Genomic DNA, 21,855 nt, shown 5'->3' on the forward strand with positions numbered 1-21,855 from the left:
GTAAGTACCTAAGTAACCACCACAACTAATGTATGCCTGTATGAACGATGGGAATGTAAAATAAATATATCTTTAAAAAGGAACATATTTAATACTTATGACGATTCTTAACTAATATCGTAGAAAATTGTATCTACCTACGGTAGATTTCATACTGATTTTCACACCTCCATGTTTTTTTATGAAAAATTGGCAAATCACGTCGATTAGTGCGGTCCTCGATATTGTTGTCACCACAATGGCACCGATACTATGCCTTACACAATTCAATACGACGTCACTAAATGCCTATTTAAGGGTGGAAAACTCTCCAATTGCCTTCAGTTATGAAGGAAAAGCCGGAAGAAAATCTTTAAATATTACAAATCGGTTGTAACAAGTTCTAAAAATTAATAAAAAAATTGCGGCTGAAAGCTACAAAACAAAGATTCTATTTTTTTCTGTTTCCTATTGGCAGCATACAGCACAGTTTAATTTTTTTAACATTCTTAATTCAAAACTGTGCTGGCACCTAACAAGTTCTAAAACAGTAATTTTTAAACAAAACAAAATTTAAAATTCGAACCAACAATAATTCAAAACGCTCTAAAAACTTAACTCATTCCAAAATTAAAATATGAACGTGCAAACGGAACCTTTGGATTTATCAACTAAGAATCGTCCAAAGATAGTCAACATCATAGACCTGAAGTTCCTAGCTGGTTTGAACGAGCATCTAGTACAGTTATACGAGCGGACAAGCTTCAAGGAGAGACACCGCAATGTGCTGCCCTGCCAGGTCTGCTTGAAGACTTTCGACAGACCTTCGCTGTTGAAGAGGCATATGAGGACACATACTGGTAAGGAGAGAAAAAACTAGCTATTTTGCGAGTGCCTTGGCTAGTGGCTAATATTATATTTGGTAAAGTTAAAACTAAATGAAGGTCAAAATTTTATAAAGCATTCTTAAATAAGTACATTTTTTTTTTACTATTAAGCAAATTTTTTGTGAGTAGCTTTATTTTGATAAGACGAACAACATTTTTATTTATGAAAAATCTCGAAAGTGGTAGCCGCTAACAGAGATAGAAAGGATTTCATTCTTTGAATTGATGGTCCTAAAATATGGACTGTTTATTTGTAGGGCAGTTCCATGTAAAAGTCTACCATAAGCTAAGAAATTAATACCTGATTTTGGTATTAAAAATACTTAATTAAATTCACAACATTATTGTACTATTAAGATTTTATAGAAGCAACAATCTCTAAGCATTACTTTTCTAGCAAAGCTGTCATTTATGAGATGATGTCGTGAGCTCGGCTGAGAGTGGTTTTGTGTGATGAAGTTCTGACTTAGTTTTCACGTTATCTATTTTAAATTCTTGTCATATTTTGTTACACACTGATTGTTCACACAATTAAATACTGATATAGCTTTTGAAATTTGGGAAAATTCATTTTTAAAAAGATATAATAGGCTTGTAAGATCACAGTGTCGAGTTGTAGTGTCGGTCACATAAAAAACATTACTTTTGTCTTTAACTACAGTAAAATTACTCTTACATCAATAAAATTAGAAACTTTCCTACGTGACGCCGTTACTCAAATGATACTGGCATTAAAAATAATTTGTCATCTTTTTTTATAACACCTAAACTCTAAAAAATATTTTTGTAGTGTTGGTCACATTATAGAGTTGATCACGCCCAAAAGTAGCTTTTTGTTTGTTAGTTTTGGTGATAGATGACGAAAATATCTATAGAAAGCAGAGAGAGAGAAGCAGAAAGCTAATTTATTATTTTAAGAACCTGCCAGACCACCTCAAAGTCAAATATAATCCAAAATTTAGCGATGTCTGGAAATGGGAAGCAATTGTCACAAAAATTTGGCCGTAGAATATGAGATTCTTACAGATATTGCAAGAAAATAAGATAAAATTATTGATCTTTAAACTTTATTGCACGTAAGGTAGACCTACAGAACTAAAGTAATAGCGACCGAAACTTCATAGTGTCTGGTCGTTCTTACCTCTATAAGGCTCATATAAAGGAAAATTTTAAGCTTAAAAAATGACGAAAGTCTGCCTATCGCTGGCTCTTGGGTTATTATGTTAATAGTTTTTGAGAAGATTTCGTGTTGAGTTATTTTTTGACAAATTATTAATGATTTCGTTTTTGTGATGTTTAAGTTCAAAAAAAGCATTTTAATGAATTAACTAATTACTGATTTGCTTTTATATAATTTTGGAGTTCATATTGTACGTGCTGAGATACATAAATTTTAAGGTGTCATGTAAAACTACCGACTTTTACCTGCACAAAGTGAGTGTAGTGTCGGTCACGTTTTGGGCTGTAGTGTCGGTCACAATTTCTTTTGCTAATAAATATTTTTTTAAATAACTTACAGGTTTAAGGTAACCATTTTATAATAGTATGTTTCATGCGCTTTCGATAAAAATACAAGGTAGAGTTATTTAGCACACAGAGAGGAAGATTATTGGTGTTTACAAACTCTCTCGGAAACGACTTCCTTTTGCATGTAGTGTCAGTCACGTTTATGTTTGACTAAATAAATGCTATTTGAAAACAACAGTGTACACCATTTTTCCTGCATAAGTTAACTTGTTTAATCTGCTACAAAGCCATCTGAAAATTGATATTAACAACATGATAGTAACCATAATATATGACAAAATAAAACGCGAGTCGTATCAAATGTAGAGTCAGTCACATATGGAATTGCCCTATAGAACAATATTACTCTTAATAAATTATATGACTATTAATCTATCATTATACAAAAAATCTGCTCGTTAGGGTTCCGTAATGAACAAAACTTGGTTGACTACTGAACCCTAAAACGGAACCCTAACAAGCTGAATATCTATCTATCTATCTTATCTGATTTCTTATATTGATAGGTTAATAGTTATATAATTTAAGAGTAACATGGTTGACTACTGAACCCTAAAACGGAACCCTAAGAAGCTGATCTATCTATGTCTCTTATCTGATTTTTTTTATATTGATAGGTTAATTATATAATTTAAGAGTAACATTGTCCTACAAAATTAGAACAATCCATATTTTAGGACCATCAAGTCAAAGTATGAAATCCTTTCTATTTCTGTTAACTGCCACTTTCAAGATTTTTCGCAGATAAAAATGTTGCTCGTCTTATCAAAATGAAGCTACTCACAAAAAATTAGCTTGATAGTAATATAAAAAATTGTTGTAGGGCCACAGATTACTAGTATATATTTGTAGTGTAGGGCTCCCGTACTAATACCAAATTTATGACACCTAGGTAACTTCGTAACGCCAGTTTATCATGTGAAAAATTTAATTTTTCTGCAACAAAAACCATTATGTCCTTACATACGTTACATAATATGAAATTAGCGTTTTGTATGGGAGGAATATAAAGTCGATTTTTTTTTGTTTAATACATAAGTAGGTACTTATATATATTTTAATTAATCAAAGTATGTACCATTGCTATACACAGAACAATAAAATATTGTTCTGTGATTGCTATCAATGCATTTTTGCCTCGTAACTCGTTGATCCCTTTACTAAAAAAACGGAGGGACGAGAGTCAATAAAAATTCTTCGAATGCGGTTAGGACTGCTTGTCTGTTGGAGCAAGGTCAGGGGAGTACGGTGGATGTCGCAGAAATTCCAATTGCAGCTCCTCCAGTTTTGCGGCCGTCTGTTGTGCAGTGTGTGGTCTAGCGTTATCCTGAAGCAGCAGTGGCCTAGAGCGATTGACCAGCCTCAGTTGTTTAGCGGCTATAGTTCTTCCATCATGGTTTGCAGTTGCTAATACCTACATTTTATGTGAGCAAGATGTATCTTGCGAGGCCCCCTAAAATATATTATGCGAGGCCCCTTGATGGATGATGCTAAAGAACGGATTTATTGAGAGAAATAAAAAAAATTAAAAATGCAAAGTTTAATTTATAAAACTTTTTATTTTTGAATATTTGAGTATTTCAACTCGTAAAACCTTTAAAAACTTTGTGGTCCAAGGGGCGCGAGGCCCCTTAGGCCGCGAAGCCGTGGACGGTCGCCCACACCGCCCACGCCTTGCGCCGCCTCTGGCAGTTGCTGACAAATTGACAATAGATATCTGCCGTAACCCTTTGGCCAGATTTTAGAAAGCTGTAATGAACGACACCGGCACTAGTCCACCAAACACTCACAATTAACTTGTTCTGAGTCAATTTTCGCTTGGGGCAGGATTTGGCTGATTCTCCAGGGGACAGCCATTGCGACGAACGCTTCCAATTATCGTAAAAGATCCATTTTTCATGACAAGTAATGGTCCGATTTAAAATCCCTTCATTATTGTGTCGTTTGAGCAATCATGTAACCCACGCGACCCAGTCGACGCGTGTTTTCTGGTTTGCTTCACTCAATTCATGAGGTACCGTACCGGCCACCTTTCAAGTTTTTTCACAATTTGTTTCAACTGGATTAAATCACTTACATCGAAGCCTGCTGCTAACTCTGAAGTGGCTTGCGATGGATCCGCTTCCAAAATAGCCTTTAATTCTTCATTATTCATTTTGGTCTCGGGTCATTCACGGGGCTTGTTCTGTCTTCTGAAGGTCGAAATTTCCAGAACGAAAACGTTGGAGCCAAAACCGTACCGTATTTTCTTTTGTGACACCAGCGCCATACATATTGTTAATTTTTCGAGCTGTTTCTGCAGCACTCGTGCCACGGTAGAACTCATATTCGTAATTAAAGCGATATTTCAATTTTTCCATTGTGCGATATGAACGACTCCAAAGAAAAAATAATAAAAAAAAACAATTAAATTGCTGTTTTGAAAATTCAAATGTACCAAATAAATGAACCATACCAAATAGGTAAGTGTTAATGATTAATATTATTATAATTTGTGTAACTACACTAGCAGCAATTAAGCTGATGCGTGTGTGTCAAATCGTTTGAAGATTTCATCTCCCAATTGGTCCAGTTTGTTTTTAAAGTAGTTCGCAGAGGTTGCCACTACAACACTTTCAGCAAGTCTATTCCAGATCACTTCCACTCGGTTAGATAAAAAGTGTCTTCTAGGTAACTTCTTGCTGGGATTTTGGCATTGTTTTAAAGGATGTCCTCTTAGGTGCTTATTCGCCGATGATGCCGAGAAAATGGTACATAAAATCTTAAAAAAATATTTGTTATGGTACCTCCCCTACACATCAAACGGGGATGATTTTTTTTTTCGCGTCGTTGGATAGGTTTTTTTAAAAATCACTCCAACAAAAGATGGTGCTCGTTTTCACAGTTTCCGAGTACATCACCAGGTCCAGTCGTGGCCCGGAAGATATCAAAGCAGTGCCGTAAATAGGGCGGTGCCACCGGTGCCCAGGCACAGGGTGGAGGAGGGCGCAAGAATGGCCAGATCAGACAGATCCTTATTTTTCTAATAATTGCTCCCAATAAGTTCCCGCTGCGCCCCAGAGATGTTTCCGAATGTAGTCAAAAAATATCCCCAGCCTAACATATAACCTCCTCCTTTTTGGAAGTCGGCTAAAAAACAAAGGTGCAGTTATATAGAAGCTCGCACAGGGCGCAAAAAAGGCTATTTACGGCACTGTATCAAAGTCATGAAGATTGGGGATGGAAAAAGCATGCTGCAAATATTTGGATGCCAATACAAACTTACTGCAAGCTTCCAGCACCCCCGATATCATGAAATTAATTTTCTGCAGATGCAAAGGAAACTGTGGAAGCATGTGTGGCTGCAGAAAAGCAGGCCTGAAATGCTCTACAGTATGCCTCCAATGTTCTGGTGAATTTCACAATTTTTTGTAAGACGTATATTTTCCGAGGTATCGCGATAGTTTTGTCACCCCTATTTCCAAGATAGGCCAGGGGACAAGAGTGGCGACCCCACAAACTTGAGGTTATAAGCTTCTATTGAGCTCCCGTACATGTCCCAAAAATAAAATTGCGTCTTCTAATAAATAATAATAAAAAATATTAATTAATACACATGCATGACCAAGGAACTTTGAAAACTTTTTGTTCGGTCGGCGGGATTCGAACTCGCGACCCCCGGCTTGAGCTACCAACAGCCTACCAACTGAGCCATAGGCGTCGAGGACAAATACAATATTCAGTCCTTAAATTGTAACATTTCAATGGACTATTATTAGGTACAACTTTGAACTTGTAGCTATAGGTAATGACGTTGGTTTGTTTCAGGTGAGAAGCCGCACGTGTGTCCGGTGTGCAACAAGGGGTTCAGCACGTCTAGCTCCCTCAACACGCACCGCAGGATTCACACTGGTAAATGAGCTGATACATCACCGAATGTCAAGAGGCTACTTGACCTCATTTTTTTCTTCATGCTAATCGCTTCATAATCATTCATTTTTACAAAGCTAATATTTTAATATTTTACACAGTAGAAACCCATAAAAATGTTAATTGAAAAATATGCCTTATAAATGGCGCCGAAAACACTGTCCGCCATAGTGTGACGTCATACGTTTTGTATTTTAAGCTCTCTTTATTGAACATTTTTTTATATGCTAAATGTACGCGTCTAAAAGTGCCCAAAAATTATAAAAGAATTAAATAAGACATTAGAAATCATTTGTAATGTTGAAAACTTTTGGAGAAAAGTTTTGGCCATTTCATTTCCCGTCTACAATAAATGGAGATAATTTATAAAACTGATGTTTTTAATGAATTATTTAAGAAAATATATTTTACAAATCTTTCTAGGCTTATTTTTATTATTTATGTACAAATAAACTTACATATAACGAGCGCGATGAATAAAAGATATTAAATTACGAATAGAATGACGTCACATCCAATTCGGAAGTACCGCAAAAGCGTTTTCGTCAGTACAAATCCTATTTTCATAAAATTATATTTTCAAATCGACTTTATTTATCAATCATAAGCTTTTATTTGATGATAAGGGTGAAATACGGTTTCCTAGGCCAAGTTCTACTAGAAATATGTATTTGTTCAATGAAATTGAATATAGGTCAAGTAGCCTAGTGTCATTGGTATATGACACTTATATTCACGGAATAGAGAAACAAAGGCCTGAGCAAGCGAGATGTCACTATCAGTAACACTGCGTGGTAAAAAGAGACGTGTGATACATGACAGCAGCACTCTTTTTTGACGTCCAGTCGGCACGTGCCGCACGTTGACAATTTAATCTCATAGAAATCATGTTCAATCATGTTTGTGTAAGTGTATACGTACACATATTTTTACACACAGATGAAACCAATTTCGGTTGCGTTTGACAGCTCGAGATTGTTGCTCTATTCCGCTAGGTATATTAACTTTATGGGTATACCGTATAGACCTGTGGTACGGTACTCAACCTTTTTTTTCGGTTTATACGTAAACGTGTTTGTGGCCTGTATGAAAAAAGGAAGAGACTGCTTCCAGCAGTAAGGCCGCCAATTCGAACTGTTTCTTTTTTATGTTGTTGTAAATTGATTTATTTTGTTAGTTCGATAAAGAATTATTTATTTATTTATTTATCTACGCATACCTACGCTTACCAAAAACTTGCTATTATTTTTAGCATTCCAATATTTTCAGCTATTAGAAAAACAAATTATAGAGATACCTATCGGTAGCATCTACCAATATCTAACATCAGTCAACATCCCAATATGAATAAAATGAAGATACTATCATCAGCTATCATCTTCATAGCCTTACCTGCCGGGCTAGCACGGCCACCAGTCGAAATGCGAAAGTATATCTAGACAAACTGTGAAGATAAACTTAAGGTGAAGTTTCGATCTTTTTTCATTCCGAAAAATTCAATTAAAATGCCACTTTATGGCAGACTATAGTCCTAAAAATTCAAATAATATCTTACTTTATGACATATTATAGTCTATCATAAAGTGGCATTTTAATTGAATTTTTGTCGGTCGCGATTAGCCGCGGTAAAGATCGGAACGGACCTTAAGTTTATGTCCACAGTTTGTCCATACTTTCGCATTTCTACTGGTGGCCGTGCTAGCCCAGCAGGTGGTGCGCGAACCTAATATCTTATGTTTGCAGGTGAGAAGCCGCACAAGTGCGGGGAGTGCGGCAAGTGTTTCACGGCCAGCTCCAACCTCTACTACCATCGTATGACGCATACCAAGGTACTATACCTTACATTATATACCCATTGCTGTGGCGCTCAGAATTAACTTTAATTTAGTCTAGATTTTGTTCTATCAACTTTTAAAAATTAAATTAAAGTCAAGTAATAATTATGGAATGTATCTGGATTCTGGTTGCGGCTGTATGAACCATTAGCTGTACCCAACCCAAAAAGCTGGCCTGGGCGATTACGCCCAAGCCAGCTTTTTTAGCTAAAGCCCAGGGCCAAATAAACCAAGACAAAGTCAAAAATAGACGACAATGCGAAAGATAATAATATTAATAAACAGATCGTGTGGTTTTGCAACCCTGCGAATTTTAGGTACTATCAATCAAACCCTCAACTTAATTTAAGTATGCGTTATATTCTTTGTTCCAGAACAAACCTCACAAATGCACCTGGTGTCCCCGTTCGTTCCCCACGCCGGGAGAACTGAGAGTCCACCTGGGGGGACATTCACACAGGGGACTGTCCCATATGGAGGGACAAAGGGACATGTCCCACCCAGGGCCACATACAAGATTGTCCAACCAAGGGGGACAAAGGGAAATTTCTTTGGTGCAAAGAGAACACAAAGATTCTCAAACCAACTACCAATATCTCGACTATAACTACAACATAGCTAGTGAAAAATAAATTATTATAAGTCGAAGTTTGTTTTATTGCTACCCCGATTGAATAAGGGGCTCTCACACAAAACTGCGAATTCGCATCGCATCGTAATGTCATTTCTATTGTGAACTTTGTGGCGATATTTGCGATGCGTTGCGAATTCGCAGTTTTGTGTGCAAGCCCAAAAGGATGAAGAAATAAGAGCATTTGTCAAAAATTTAATAAGATTATAATAGACGATATTGAACTTATCAAATGTTATCAACGTATAAAGACGCAAAATGTAGCATCATGGTGGACTTATGACGTTATGAATCTTCCCCTATGAATATTTTCATTAGTAAGGTCTGTCCCTTACCTTACTAATGAAAATATTCATAGGGGAAGATTCAGACTGCATTGTGGAGCACATTTTTTTGTATTCGTTTTTCGATGACTTGTAATGGATTTGTTGGTACACTATTTGTTGCAGTACAATCGACGTGTGAATGGTTCTATATACATTGTATGCGCCACAGCTATTTATTCGTTAAGACGTATACTGGAAAAAAACGTGCAGGATTGAACCAAGCCTTAGTACTTACGGCCGCACACAGTGACATTTAGACATTTTGACAGATAATGTACGGGGCTTATGTCAAAATCTTTATTTGATTACAGTTGAGTGATTGTTATTCGTCTCTTAAGGAATACAAAAACAATCAAAGTGAAATCAAAGTGAATATATTTTACGAAAGTAAAACACACACAAACATTAATAAAATTTAATTAGCTTTAACTTTCTTATTATCAACATTATCATCACTATCATTCTTCCTCTTTTCACCGCCGTTCTCTGTTTGTCCCGCCTCTGTCTGTCCGTCCATCTCCGTCTTTCCGTCTGTTTGTTTGTCTTTTACATGGTAGTTGTTCAGCTGCGCCTGGCTCTCGCTGGAGGTATCTATCCTGAGTAGTTCCCGAAGCGCCATTGTCGCGTAGCAGCTTGAAGGTAGATCCATCGTCATTAGTAACGCCTTGTATGGCCCATCTGGAAATAAAATTAGTTTTATTAACAAAGAAATGCATAATTGTAACCATAATATAATATCCATACTTAATATTATAAATGCGGAAGTGTGTCTGTCTGTCTGTTACCTCTTCACGCCCAAACGACTGAACCGATTTAGCTGAAATTTGGTATGGAGATACTTTGAGTCCCGGGAAAGGACATGGGATACTTTTTACCCCGGAAAAATGTACGTTTCCCGCGCGATAAACTAATTTTGGTACAACGGAGTTGCGGGCGTCATCTTGTCTTTAATATTTAATTAATGGTTTTTTAAAGGCATTTTAAAGGCATCAATTATCAATTTCGTTTTTCAATTTGTACAGAATGATAATTGTCATAACCATTAGCAAATTGGTTTTTATAACTTTATTAATTGAACTGCGACCTACGAACTGAATGGCCTATATTGGATGTCGTGTTGATGCCGTGCCTTTGTTATAATAGATATAAAAATATTACTGCCAACGATAGAAACTGGTTGTAGGATATACGTGGCGACCCTAGTCCCTAGTACCGTAGACCCTAGTCCCTAGTGCGACGTACTGTGTCTGTCTCGCTCGCACACACAGTTGATCTCTCTCACCCGCGTCCTCGGCGGGGGCGGCGCCGTCGAGCTCGTCCGCGTCGGACAGCGGCAGGTCGGCGTGCGGCCGCCGGTAGTTCACCATCCGCCATGACAGTCAGATGTACTATGTCTATCTCGCTCGCACACACAGTCTGTCTCTCTCACCCGGGTCCTCGGCAGTGGCGGCGCCGTCGAGCTCGTCCGCGTCGGACAGCAGCAGGTCGCCGTGGGGCCGCCGGTAGTTCACCGTCCGCCATGACAGGTCGCCCGCGCGTGTCACGACGGTCCGGTACCCGCCGGACAGACTGTAGCTCCTGTAGAAGTTATTTCACAATAATAAGAACTTCATAACAAACATAAAGCATAAAGGCATACACTAGGTCAGGGATGGCGAACCATTTCGTATCAATGTGTCCTTTTCTGAATCTTTCTGAAGAAGTCATAAACGTGCCATTCAATATTTTGTAATTCGGTGAGTATTTTAAAATTTGCTAAATTAGGTACTCACTATTATTATTATTATTATTAATTAAACTTACTTTCACTAGACTCTAGTGGTTCAGAGCTTGGCTTTAGAAGGGGAAGATTGGTCGTAGTTTTCAAGTTTGGATGGGACATTTCAAAAGGATTGTGTTACAAGAATGACGATCCATTAATTTTCTGATTTCAGTTCAAAGTCCAGTTGCATTGTAATATAAACATTAAAACGTCACATGACCGATAAAGGAAATCTGTAATTTTTTTTTCACTTTTGTATGGGCAAGGGCCCGAGCGTCACGAGTTGGTCTTTCAGTGCTGCTACTTTCACAGTGAACTCTCTACAAGGAACACGTACACACCCTAAAGTATTATCACTTATTTTTGTTACACCCTGTATACAGACGTTATAGTTATACAGTGTTTTATTCTAATCCATCAAGCCACTTTTCTGACAAATCGAACTAGGACAAAACACTATGGGACCTATCAACAGAGATCGTTCACGCGGTCAAGCGCTGCAACGGTCGGTTCTGCGTTCTGTATGTTGTCACACAGAAGGCATTCTAACGCGGTCAGAACGCTTCCTATGTGAATATATTATTATCTTTTTTTTTATGAAAAAGGGGGCAAACGAGCAAGCGGGTTGCCTGATGGAAAGCAACTACCGTCGCCTATGGACACTCGCAACATCAGAAGAGCTGCAGGTGCGTTGCCGGCCTTTTAAGAGAGAATACGCTCTTTTCTTGAAGGTTTGCAGGTCTTTCTATTTTTTACCTAACAACCCGAGGCATGGGGGATCGGGCTTGAAGGATAGTGTTTGCCCTGCAAGCGACTCCGGAACATCCGTAAACTGCCTTGCCGCCGCCGCTTATAACTTTATCGGTAAGTACAGCTAAGATAACGACCAGACAGCGAAAAGTTGCAGGTGATATGATTCCGAACAATTCCTCAGAGCACTCCCCGTGATACAACCGATGGAGGATGCAGAGTGAAGCTACATCTCGGCGTAATTCCAAGGGGTCCAAGCTGTTTGAAACACTATGGCAGTCAACAATTCGAGCAGCCCTTCGTTGGATACGATCCAGAGGGAGCAGTTGGTCTAAGTAATGTAATATTATATCACAAAGAACGCAAAACTGATTGATTCAATGCTTGACCGCGTAACGCTCTCTGATAGGTTATAAGTAAAATATCTTTATATATAAAATCAAACAACTCACTTAAATTTATGCACCATGTCCAATTTAAGTCCATCTTTCTGTAATTCGTCTTCATAGAAGTCCTTCATATTAGGCGGGTAGGTAACTTTATAGCCAGGTAGCGGGAGCACTACATCTGACAGTGAATAACTTCCACTGTCAACGTCTTCTTGAGTCAATACTTTCACTTTTATCAACTCTTTCGGTTCTCTTTTATTTTTCTTATTTTCTTTCTCTGATTTTCCTTCTGTTTTTTCTTGTTTTTCTTTATCTTCCGTGTCGTTATTTTCAATTTCTTCGTCATCATTTTCTGAATCCTCTTCAAGAGCCTCTGAAAATTTTTGATACTATTATTATTTGTGTTTTGAAACTGTAAAACTGTTTAGTGTTTTTCAGAAGTTACATAATATGAATTTCATAATAAATATTGCAAAAACACAAGCATAATATTACTCTTATGATCCAAATAATAAATTAAGGTAGCACCATCTATTGGTATTACTAAGCCTCTAAGAAAATCCAGGTTTGACGATGTCGTCTCGGGTTTAAATCCTTGTCAAGCTTTTCTCTTTAGCTATCGAAGCTCTGCAGTGCTGTACTGCATATTATTTACAAGTGTCATTCTTGTCCAGTAATAACTAAATACGCTGCTGCTAATATAACCTACCGAAGGCAACATTGCCCGCAGCGGTATCAGGCACAAGGTCACCGGGCAGCACGCCGCGCGCGCGCCGCAGCCGCCGCGACGCCGCGCGGTTCCACAGCAGCGACTGGTAAGCGTGCAGGTACAGGAGGCGGTTGTTGCGGGATATCTAGAAATAAGCAATATCAGATGATTTCAGGCGACAGCATATTTATCAACACGCACGCGCCTTATGCGCCGCATTTTAAAATTGTATGATGTGAAACCTCGCACATTCGTCCGCACCATACGCGCCGCATTTGGTGTACTACGCGCCTCACGATATTGCAATGCGAATTTAACGGCAACCTCCACTGACCATGACACAACTGTCTTGACAGCAGTCTGTCTGGCAATCTGTGAAGATTGACAGCTTGACAGTTAGACTGCTGCACTCACTATACAGGGTGCAATTAAACCTTCCTGCCAAATTTTTTCCAGGGCTTAGGTATCATTAGGAGAGTCCGTTGAGCAAAAAAATTGTTGTGTGTTATTTTTTTTAATGACATATTTTATCCTATTTAAAATCATTGCAGAACGGTCACTCGCTGCGGTTGGTATGAGCTGGGGTTACGGGAGGGGAGGCGCGCGCGCGGGATCACATCACGCGCAGGCGACTTGTAGTGTCCATTACTTGTAGTGTTTTTTAGGATAACTTACGAAAGCTATTTCTCAACATTTTGCACCCTGTATTGGTGTTATTAAGACAATGTTACATGTCCATTATATTATAGGTGCACTACAGATGTTATAATTAGAATCTCAAACCTGCGCCAGCGCCCCCAACAGGTCGTTAGGTCGCTCCGCCAGCGCCTGCAACAGGCGTGACTCCACCGGGTGCGCGCGCGCCACGCTCGCCGACAGCGCGCCCAGCGCCGCGTCTATGTCGCCAGAGTGGTACAGCTGGAGTGTCTCCGATAGTGGACCCGAGCGGGAGTGGAGGATTAGGTCGATGGCCTGGAATAAGAAACATGATTTTCGAATTATGATGGGACCCAAACTGCCAAATGGTGTCTAATATTAGTGTTAGCTTGACCTTGGCTGGGACGCATGTCTAGCTACAGATTTCTATAGCTATTACATCTTGATTATTACATCGAATATTCCATATGGAACGGAAATCGGAACTTTTTACCAGGGCAAAAATGAACATGGGACTGAAAATATTTCCATACCAATTTACATCGACATCAGTTTTATTTATATAATTAGTACAAATCTAGAGTTATTTGTACTAATTACATATATTCCGACACTCCGTATGTGTAAATACAATACCTCGGGAACCGTAAATTATACGAATTAGTGCCTATGAATTTTATCAAGACACATTAGAAAATACCTCTTTAAACTTCCCCTGCAACAACTTCTGTCCTATGAGATAAGTCGGCACGTCCGCCCGGGAACCGAACCGCTGTAGACCGTAGTAGTTGATGAACCCGTTATCCCGGAGAAGCGCGCACGCCTCGTCCACTGTGCTATCGGGGGCGGTCACGTTGCGGAGACATATACGGAATCTGGAATTAAAATGATAGGATGTCACCGAAGAACCCGATATCAAAACTTTTTGGGAGCCTCAGCCCAAGTGAAGATTTCTTCTACACAATATGTTTGAGGTCGTTGCTAGTTGATTGCGATATGATCATATAGACACATTATTGGTAGCTAATTAACTTTATTGGAGTAAGTTTTATCTATATACGAGGGCTGCTATTTATGTATCCGGAATTAAAAAAAGAAACAAACATATATCATTTAATATGGTTTTATTGCTTTTCAAAATATTCGCCGCGATGATCGACACACTTTTGCATACGCTGGAACCAATTTTCATAGCACTTTTTCCATTCTGATTGAGGTATCTCCAAAACGTGCATTTTGAACGCATCAACAGCCTCTTCGCGGCTCGAAAAACGTTGACCACGTAATTTGTTCTTCGCGTATGGAAATAAAAAGAAATCGTTAGGTGCCAAATCAGGGCTGTACGGCGGATGACCAGTCAATTCGATCTTTTGACCCTCCAAAAACTGAGTTGTTTCAGCTGAGGTGTGACAGCTAGCATTATCGTGATGTAATATGATTCTGCGTTGTCGGTTGTCCTTTCTTATTTCTTCAAAGACTTCTGGTAAACAAATGGTCGTATACCATTCAGAATTTTTTTTTTATTTTTTTTTTTTCTAATGGCACTGTAGCCACATGTCCATTAATTCCAAAAAAACAGGCGACCATTTGCTTCAAAGTACTTTTTGCACGAGTAACTTTTGTTGGTTTCGGCTCATCTTGGAACACCCACACCGTTGACTGTTGTTTAGTTTCGGGGTCATATGCATAGATCCAAGATTCATCACCTGTGTAGATATTATAAACGGCTTTTGACGTACCACGGTTGTATTTTTTTATCATTTTTTTGCACCAATCGACACGAGCCCGTTTTTGATCGATTGTCAAGTTGTGCGGAATCCAACGCGAACATATTTTTTTTACAGCCAAATGTTCGTGTAATATCTTATGTATGCTCGTCATACTTATGCCTAAGGACGCCTCTATCTCGCGATATGTAACATGACGATCACGCATTATTAGTTCCCGCACAGCATCTATATTTTGTGGGACAACAGCTGTTTTTGGGCGACCTTCTTTATTTTCATCCGTGAGCATAGACCGCCCACGATTAAACTCACTGTACCAGTGATAAACAGTGGTTTTTGATGGTGCTTCATCTCCAAAAGTTGCGGTGAGTTGAATAAAGCACTGTTGTTGATTTAGCCCACGCCGAAAACCGTAGTAAATCATTGCACGAAAATGTTCACGCGTTAAATCCATGGCAAATGAAGACACGCAATTTTCAAAATGACGCCACAATGGAAAAATAATTGACAGTCACGTGAAACAAAATGTATTCTTCAACCAAAGAGTTGTATTTTCAAATGTTGTAATTACTTTTTAAATATTGTTCTTGTAAGTGGCCAGTTCCGGACACATAAATAGCAGCCCTCGTATTAATACGTGAGCCAAAAACTTTGTATCCCTCTTGACGAAAAATGGGGAAACGTAGGTGTATGAAATTTTGCATGATTATAGTTTATATTGTGAAGGAGTGCATCGAGCTAATATTATTTTGAAATTATGCTTTTATCATACATTTTTTTAACAAATAAAACATTACACACACTACAACACACACACTAGGAAAAATGACAGCCTTTTGAGTGACAAGCCCATACATACAAATTATACTCTATTATTTATGGTTGAAGTCTGTTGACAACAAGGTGACAAATTGAAAATGGATTATAGTTTTTTTTTTTATTGAATCTTAGATACTATTAGACAATGCTTACACAATACACGGCCAGTCTGAGATCAGCTGAGTCCCTCTGGGACAAGAGTTGAAAAAATTATGATAAAGTCAATATTTTTTTTTACAAAATATAGGTTGTAGTCTGTTGTAGTCCTAATGTCGTTGAACTAAGGTCGAATTTCGACCATATGGCGATCTCTAATTCGATCTTAATGTTTCAAGCAGCCTACACAGTACACACCCTTCAGCATGCCAAGTTTGAGCAGCACAGCTCGAAGTGGTAGTTCCTGACGAGTTGTTAATTCTGTTGATTCCTTCTCAAGTTTCATCAAGCATTCTTAAAGTATTGCACTGCCTATACACAATACACACACACAGTACACACCTATTGCCCTTCAACATGCCAAGTTTGAGTGGCAAGCGCATTGGTAATTCCATTGTTGATTCCTTCTCAAGTTTCATTGAGCAACCTTAAGTTTTACACTGTCTATATACACACAGTACATACCTATTGCCCTTCAACATGCCAAGTTTGAGCGGCACAGCTCGAAAGCGGTAGTTGCCGACGCGGAGGGGACGCAGCGCGGTACACGCGGCCGCAACGCGTCGCGGGTCAGCGCGCCGCACGCTCACCCACTGCGACGTCTTCGCGCGTCTATCCTTGGTGCCCGCGTACCCGATCATTGACGGTTTTATACTGTGATAATGAGCAGTCATTATAAAGAAGCTGAAGATAATAATAATTGATAAATTGTATATTCGATTGGAAGTGTCATTCAGCTGTAAAAATAGAGGGCAAAATATATTTAAATAGCCATATAGAAAATAATTGCATTTCATAATTTGCGCAATGCATTATAATATAGTACTGTATCAAAGGAGCTTCTAAAATTATTCTTTGAACTAGCGTAATTTCCACCTTGCCACAAAATGACTAGTTTGCAAAAAGTTGTAAAGTTGGTACATACACAACAGTATGTTATTAAAATGTATAAGTTTATCGAGTTTTATTTTTATTTTTTATTTTTATTTTATTATTTAGAGAGAGAGAGAGAGAGAGAGATTTATTATTTTATTTATTAGAGTTCATATCTATAATCCATTTGTAACTTATAAACTGACTTTTCACTCACTTCATTCTGAGACGCTCAGCGAGGCGGGAGACAGCTTCCATTGTATCACAGTTCTCTTTGTACAACACAAAATACAAGTACTCCTCTGGCCATACCCACTTCACTCTGTTGTCTATACGAACTATAAACACAAAGCATTTTACTTTTTATAAATTGAATACATAAAACATTACTGTAGTCCAGCTACCTCGTAACCTGCCACCAGCAATTTTTTTTTTAAATCTATGGAGCTTCACACCACGTCAGTTTGGCCCCATGCTAAATACCTAAGGGACTTGTGTTACAGGTACCAGACAACGGAAATATATTTAATACTTTTATACTATACATATATTTAAGATTTTTATTATGTCATACACATATTTAATACACATCCAGACCCGGGAACATTGAAAACTTTTTGTTCCGTCGGCGGGATTCGAACCCGCGACCCCCGGCTTGAGCTACCAACGCGCTCACCACTGAGCCACAGAGGTCGTCAAATAAAATAAAGCAAATAAAGTCGGCAGTCGGTCGTCGGCAAATAAAGCTTCATATATCAACTAGCCAGTTGATGGTGAAACAATGAGACACAATAGAATTTATATTGTGAAAACGAGACTCAATAGAATTTCTATTGTTCTATGTCACCGGTGACCGTTTGGGGCTTGATGAATTAATTAAGTCAATTCATAACTGAAATAGAAAACATTTAATTTTAATTTCGTTAACATGGTATTGTTAATACTCACTTCCTTTCCTGTACTTGTCAAACTGAACAAACTTCTTGTCATCAACAGTAACAGTGCTACCAACTACACTTTCTCCGAAGGCCTTCTTCACAGCTTCATGTATTTTCGTTCTCTGATCTTTAGCCATTCCAGTTACATCTATCTAAAACAATCCATACTAATATTATAAATGTGGAAGTGTGTCTATCTATCCATCTGTCAGTCTGTCTGTTACCTCTTCACTCCCAAATCGCTGAACCAATTTTGCTGAAATTTGGTATGGAGATACTTTTAGTCCCAGGAAAGGACATAGGAGTTGCAGTTGTCATCAAGTTATTATAATATAAACAAGCGGCAAACATTGTTTTGCCATATCAAGTACATATATTTCACCTGGATATTATTTTATTGATGTGACTAAACAAGCATGGCACCATGGCAACGTCCATCGCGATCCCATCACACAAACAATGGTCGCCGTCAGTCTCGAGTTGTAACAATTTGCTATTATTTATTCAACAAATGCACCTATCAATATAAAAAATACCCAGTAGCCAATTCTCAGACCTACTGAATATGCACATAAAATTTGGTAAAAATCAGTTTAGCCGTTTCGTAGGAGTACAGTAACTAACATTGTGACACAAGAATTTTATATACAAGATAACTACCAGACATCATTTAATAAGATTATGTTATGCTTTATTATATACAGAAAACTATAAAGAATGTAAGATTATGTATAGTCTAGCTCCATTCTGAAACTATGAAATTAAGTTTATAAATCAAGCGAGTTGTCTCTTTTTAAAAAATATGAATCATATAGGAATGTTTCTTATAAGCAGCATTCTAATTTAGGAATGCATAGGTACCTTTACAAGATTATTATTACAAAATCAAAAAACATACTTCCACTTTTTCCTCTTTTGTGTTGGTATCTTGCACAAGTTGGTTTATTTTGTCCCAAGTCTCCATGGGCAGTATCTCCAGGTTGTATTTATTAAAGAGCAGGTCTTCGTCTTCATCAACCGCCTCATCTTTTGGCAATTCCGGTGGTTTAACGTCTGTTAACTTGGCTACCTCCCCTTCTTCATTGATCTCGGACACTTGGAAGTCTGAAAATCTGTGGTAGTAGCAAAATGTATTGTATGTTGATGCAAGTATTATGATATGCAAAAAAACACGAAGATTTAAGCAAAAGTACTCGATTAAGGTACACAAATAGTAAATTAATTTGCTGTAAGAGCTAAGCTTAACTAACCTTGATTTAATAATTCCACTAAAACCTTTATGGTCGCTGATATATTCTGTTACACCAATCTCCTCCTCGGTCAGCCTCTTGCTTGGTGTGTCACGTTTGTACTGCCTATTACTCCCAAACTGGTTGTTACCGGAGCGATCGCCAGAAAAGTTTCTACCGTAGTTATTCGTCTGACGACCCCCACCTCGCGCCCAAGAACCTCTGCCACCCCTTTTCTGTCTGTTCCACGGCCGCCTTCCACGATTGTTTCCGCGAAAATTGTTATTCATTTTAAAATTATCGCAGTTATAACCTAGTTCTCGATCAGTGTTTTGATGTTGAATTAAAAATACAGACTGTTTATTTCTTATAGAGAATAATGCTTTGTATAAAAACGCTATTTAAACTGAAATCGAAAATATTTTCCACGAAATTATGTCATTTTTATAACATTCTGAGAAAAATATAAATCACCATTCTCCAATGCGGTATTTGGTATTCTTCTTCTTCTTTTTTACTAGTTTGACATTGGCATTTGACAAGTTAATTTTTTTTTCATAATATGGCGCTCGGCTTTTTAACCATGGCCGGTGTCAAGTAAAATATGGCGGGAAAAAAAATCGTGAAAAGTTTACAAAATTTAAAGTCGTTTTTCCAGATGATCGTCGAGTCGAAAGTCTAGTAAAAGTCTAAAAAAGAAGTCAGTAAAGTCAACGAGCCAAGTCAGTTGTTTTAGTAAAGTGGGGTAGACCCTTTACTAAAACTTTCGATGGAGTTTTGGAGGGAACACAAAATGGCACGTTTCTTGAAGTTGTATCACTTGCCCACACTTATGCACGACATCGAATATTTAATGATATTCTACTAACATTATATATTAAAAACCGAATTAACACAATTTTAGGAAAATAATACAAAAAAAACTCGATTTTATTATTTGTAGATATTAAGGCAAAGTAACTACGAAAATACGAGTAACGTAACGCATTTGTGAGTACGTACTAACGTTTTGTTTACAGATCAAGAGTATAATATTTATTATAGTAGAGTTTTGTTACTCGGTAATCTAATGCTTTATTTATTACAAGTTACAATGGAGAATGTTACCTAATTTTGATTATTAGCAGTCCACATTCTCTGTCAAAAATAAAGAATATTAGTGAAAGAATTACTTGGATACGTTAATTATTAGTTTCCAATTTATAAGCAAAACAAGTTGTAACTATATGACGCGGGCGCCCGGTAACGGTGTGATGTCAATGTAGCACAATTCCGCCGCGCGGGCCCCATACAATAAACGTGATTTTTTTTGCTCTATCTCAATAACGGCGACAGGTAGGCACTTGAAATTTTCACCAAAGCCTTAATTATATGTGTACTTTAATAATTAATAATAATATTATAATAAAATAAAAAATTAAGAATGGCTCCCATACAAAAATCACAATTTTTGGCCTATTTTGCTCTATAAACTATATTCTCTATTTTAGACGTCGTCTATTTTAGACGTGGGAAAGTCATGCTTTGGCACGAATAGGCCGGCTCGATCGGAGAAATACCACGTTCTCACAGAAAACTGGCGTGAAACAGCGCTTGCGCTGTGTTTCGCCGAGTGAGTGAGTTTACCGGAGGCCCAATCCCCTACCCTGTTCTATTCCCTACCCTCCCCTATTCCCTTCCCATCCCATCCTTACCCTCCCCTATTACCCTGTTCCCTCTTAAAAGGCCGGCAACACACCTGCAGCTCTTCTGATGCTGCGAGTGTCCATGGGCGACGGAAGTTGCTTTCCATCAGGTGACTCGCTTGCTCGTTTGCCCCCTTATTTCATGAAAAAAATAACGGTATGTGTATTCGTGAGCGAGTCCGATTAGTAAAAAAATACAAATATATAATCGGCCAAGTGCGAGTTGGACTGGCGCACGAAGAGTTCCGTACCGCTACAGTGATTTTTGTATGGGATTTTAAATTTTATTTTATTTTAATATTATTATTTTGCCGTTGTTAATTGCCGTTAATTGCCGTTGTTGAGATAGAGCAAAAAATCACGTTTATTGTATGGGGCCCGCGCGGCAGAATTGTGCTATGACGTCACAAGCGGTCGCGGGACTGTTAGCGGGAATCGATATTTTTCGAAACTTTGAATCCCTATAAAATCAAAACTACTAGTAGCCTAGTAAACGAATGCCCAAAATGGGGGTCTGATTGGAAAAGTCGAAAGCAGAAATTTTAACTTTAGTACTTTGTTTACAGTAGTTAGGAGATAAACATACTAAAAGTCCTGACCCCTCCGCGGTGAGCCCGAGGGAGGGGGGGGCAAAGAAGGTCCCGTTTTTTGGTTTTTTGCTTACTCATCCAAAAAGGTGCTTCGTGCGAAATTCTCTTCTACTACATAATAAAAGCTTATTAAATTCTCTATAACTTCGTCCTTTACACTTTGTATCTATCTCCAATCATTGCCTCGCTATAAGCTTCTAAAATTGGCCGATTTTCAAAAGTGTGTTTCTTAGGGTTTCGCACCCTAAGGGTAAAAACGGGACCCTATTACTGAGACTTTGATGTCTGTCCGTCTTCCTGACCGTCTGTCTGTCCATCTGTCTGTCCGTCTGTTTGTCCGTCTGTCTGTCCGTCTGTCTGTCCTTCTGTATGTCCGTCTGTCTGTCTCCAGACTGTAACTCAAGAACGATAATAGCTAGAAAGTTGAAATTTTCAGAGATTATGTATTTCTGTTGCCGCTATAACAGTAAATACTAA

The 21,855-nt window shown here is 38.2% G+C and overlaps 2 protein-coding genes across 2 annotated transcripts; one reads left to right on the forward strand and one right to left on the reverse strand.

The window, feature by feature from the left end:
- The first annotated feature begins 596 nt into the window (after window positions 1-596).
- On the forward strand, window positions 597-8,769 carry LOC121731238 (oocyte zinc finger protein XlCOF19-like). The gene is made up of 4 exons (XM_042120594.1): window positions 597-839; window positions 6,201-6,284; window positions 8,046-8,131; window positions 8,512-8,769. The coding sequence occupies exons 1-4, from the start codon at window positions 617-619 to the stop codon at window positions 8,767-8,769; spliced, it is 651 nt and encodes a 216-aa protein (XP_041976528.1). The 5' UTR covers window positions 597-616.
- A 726-nt stretch (window positions 8,770-9,495) lies between these two features.
- On the reverse strand, window positions 9,496-19,571 carry LOC121731256 (pseudouridylate synthase 7 homolog). The gene is made up of 11 exons (XM_042120619.1): window positions 19,125-19,571; window positions 18,773-18,986; window positions 17,885-18,026; window positions 17,154-17,274; window positions 16,529-16,717; window positions 14,062-14,236; window positions 13,488-13,676; window positions 12,705-12,849; window positions 12,059-12,368; window positions 10,524-10,672; window positions 9,496-9,772 (listed from the first exon to the last, which is right to left on the reverse strand). Exons 1-11 carry the CDS (start codon window positions 19,391-19,393, stop codon window positions 9,510-9,512), a joined length of 2,166 nt encoding a protein of 721 aa, XP_041976553.1. The 5' UTR covers window positions 19,394-19,571; the 3' UTR covers window positions 9,496-9,509.
- Between the last annotated feature and the right edge of the window lie 2,284 nt (window positions 19,572-21,855).

This window comes from Aricia agestis, chromosome 10 (genome assembly GCF_905147365.1).
Source record: "Aricia agestis chromosome 10, ilAriAges1.1, whole genome shotgun sequence".
NCBI lineage: Eukaryota > Metazoa > Arthropoda > Insecta > Lepidoptera > Lycaenidae > Aricia > Aricia agestis.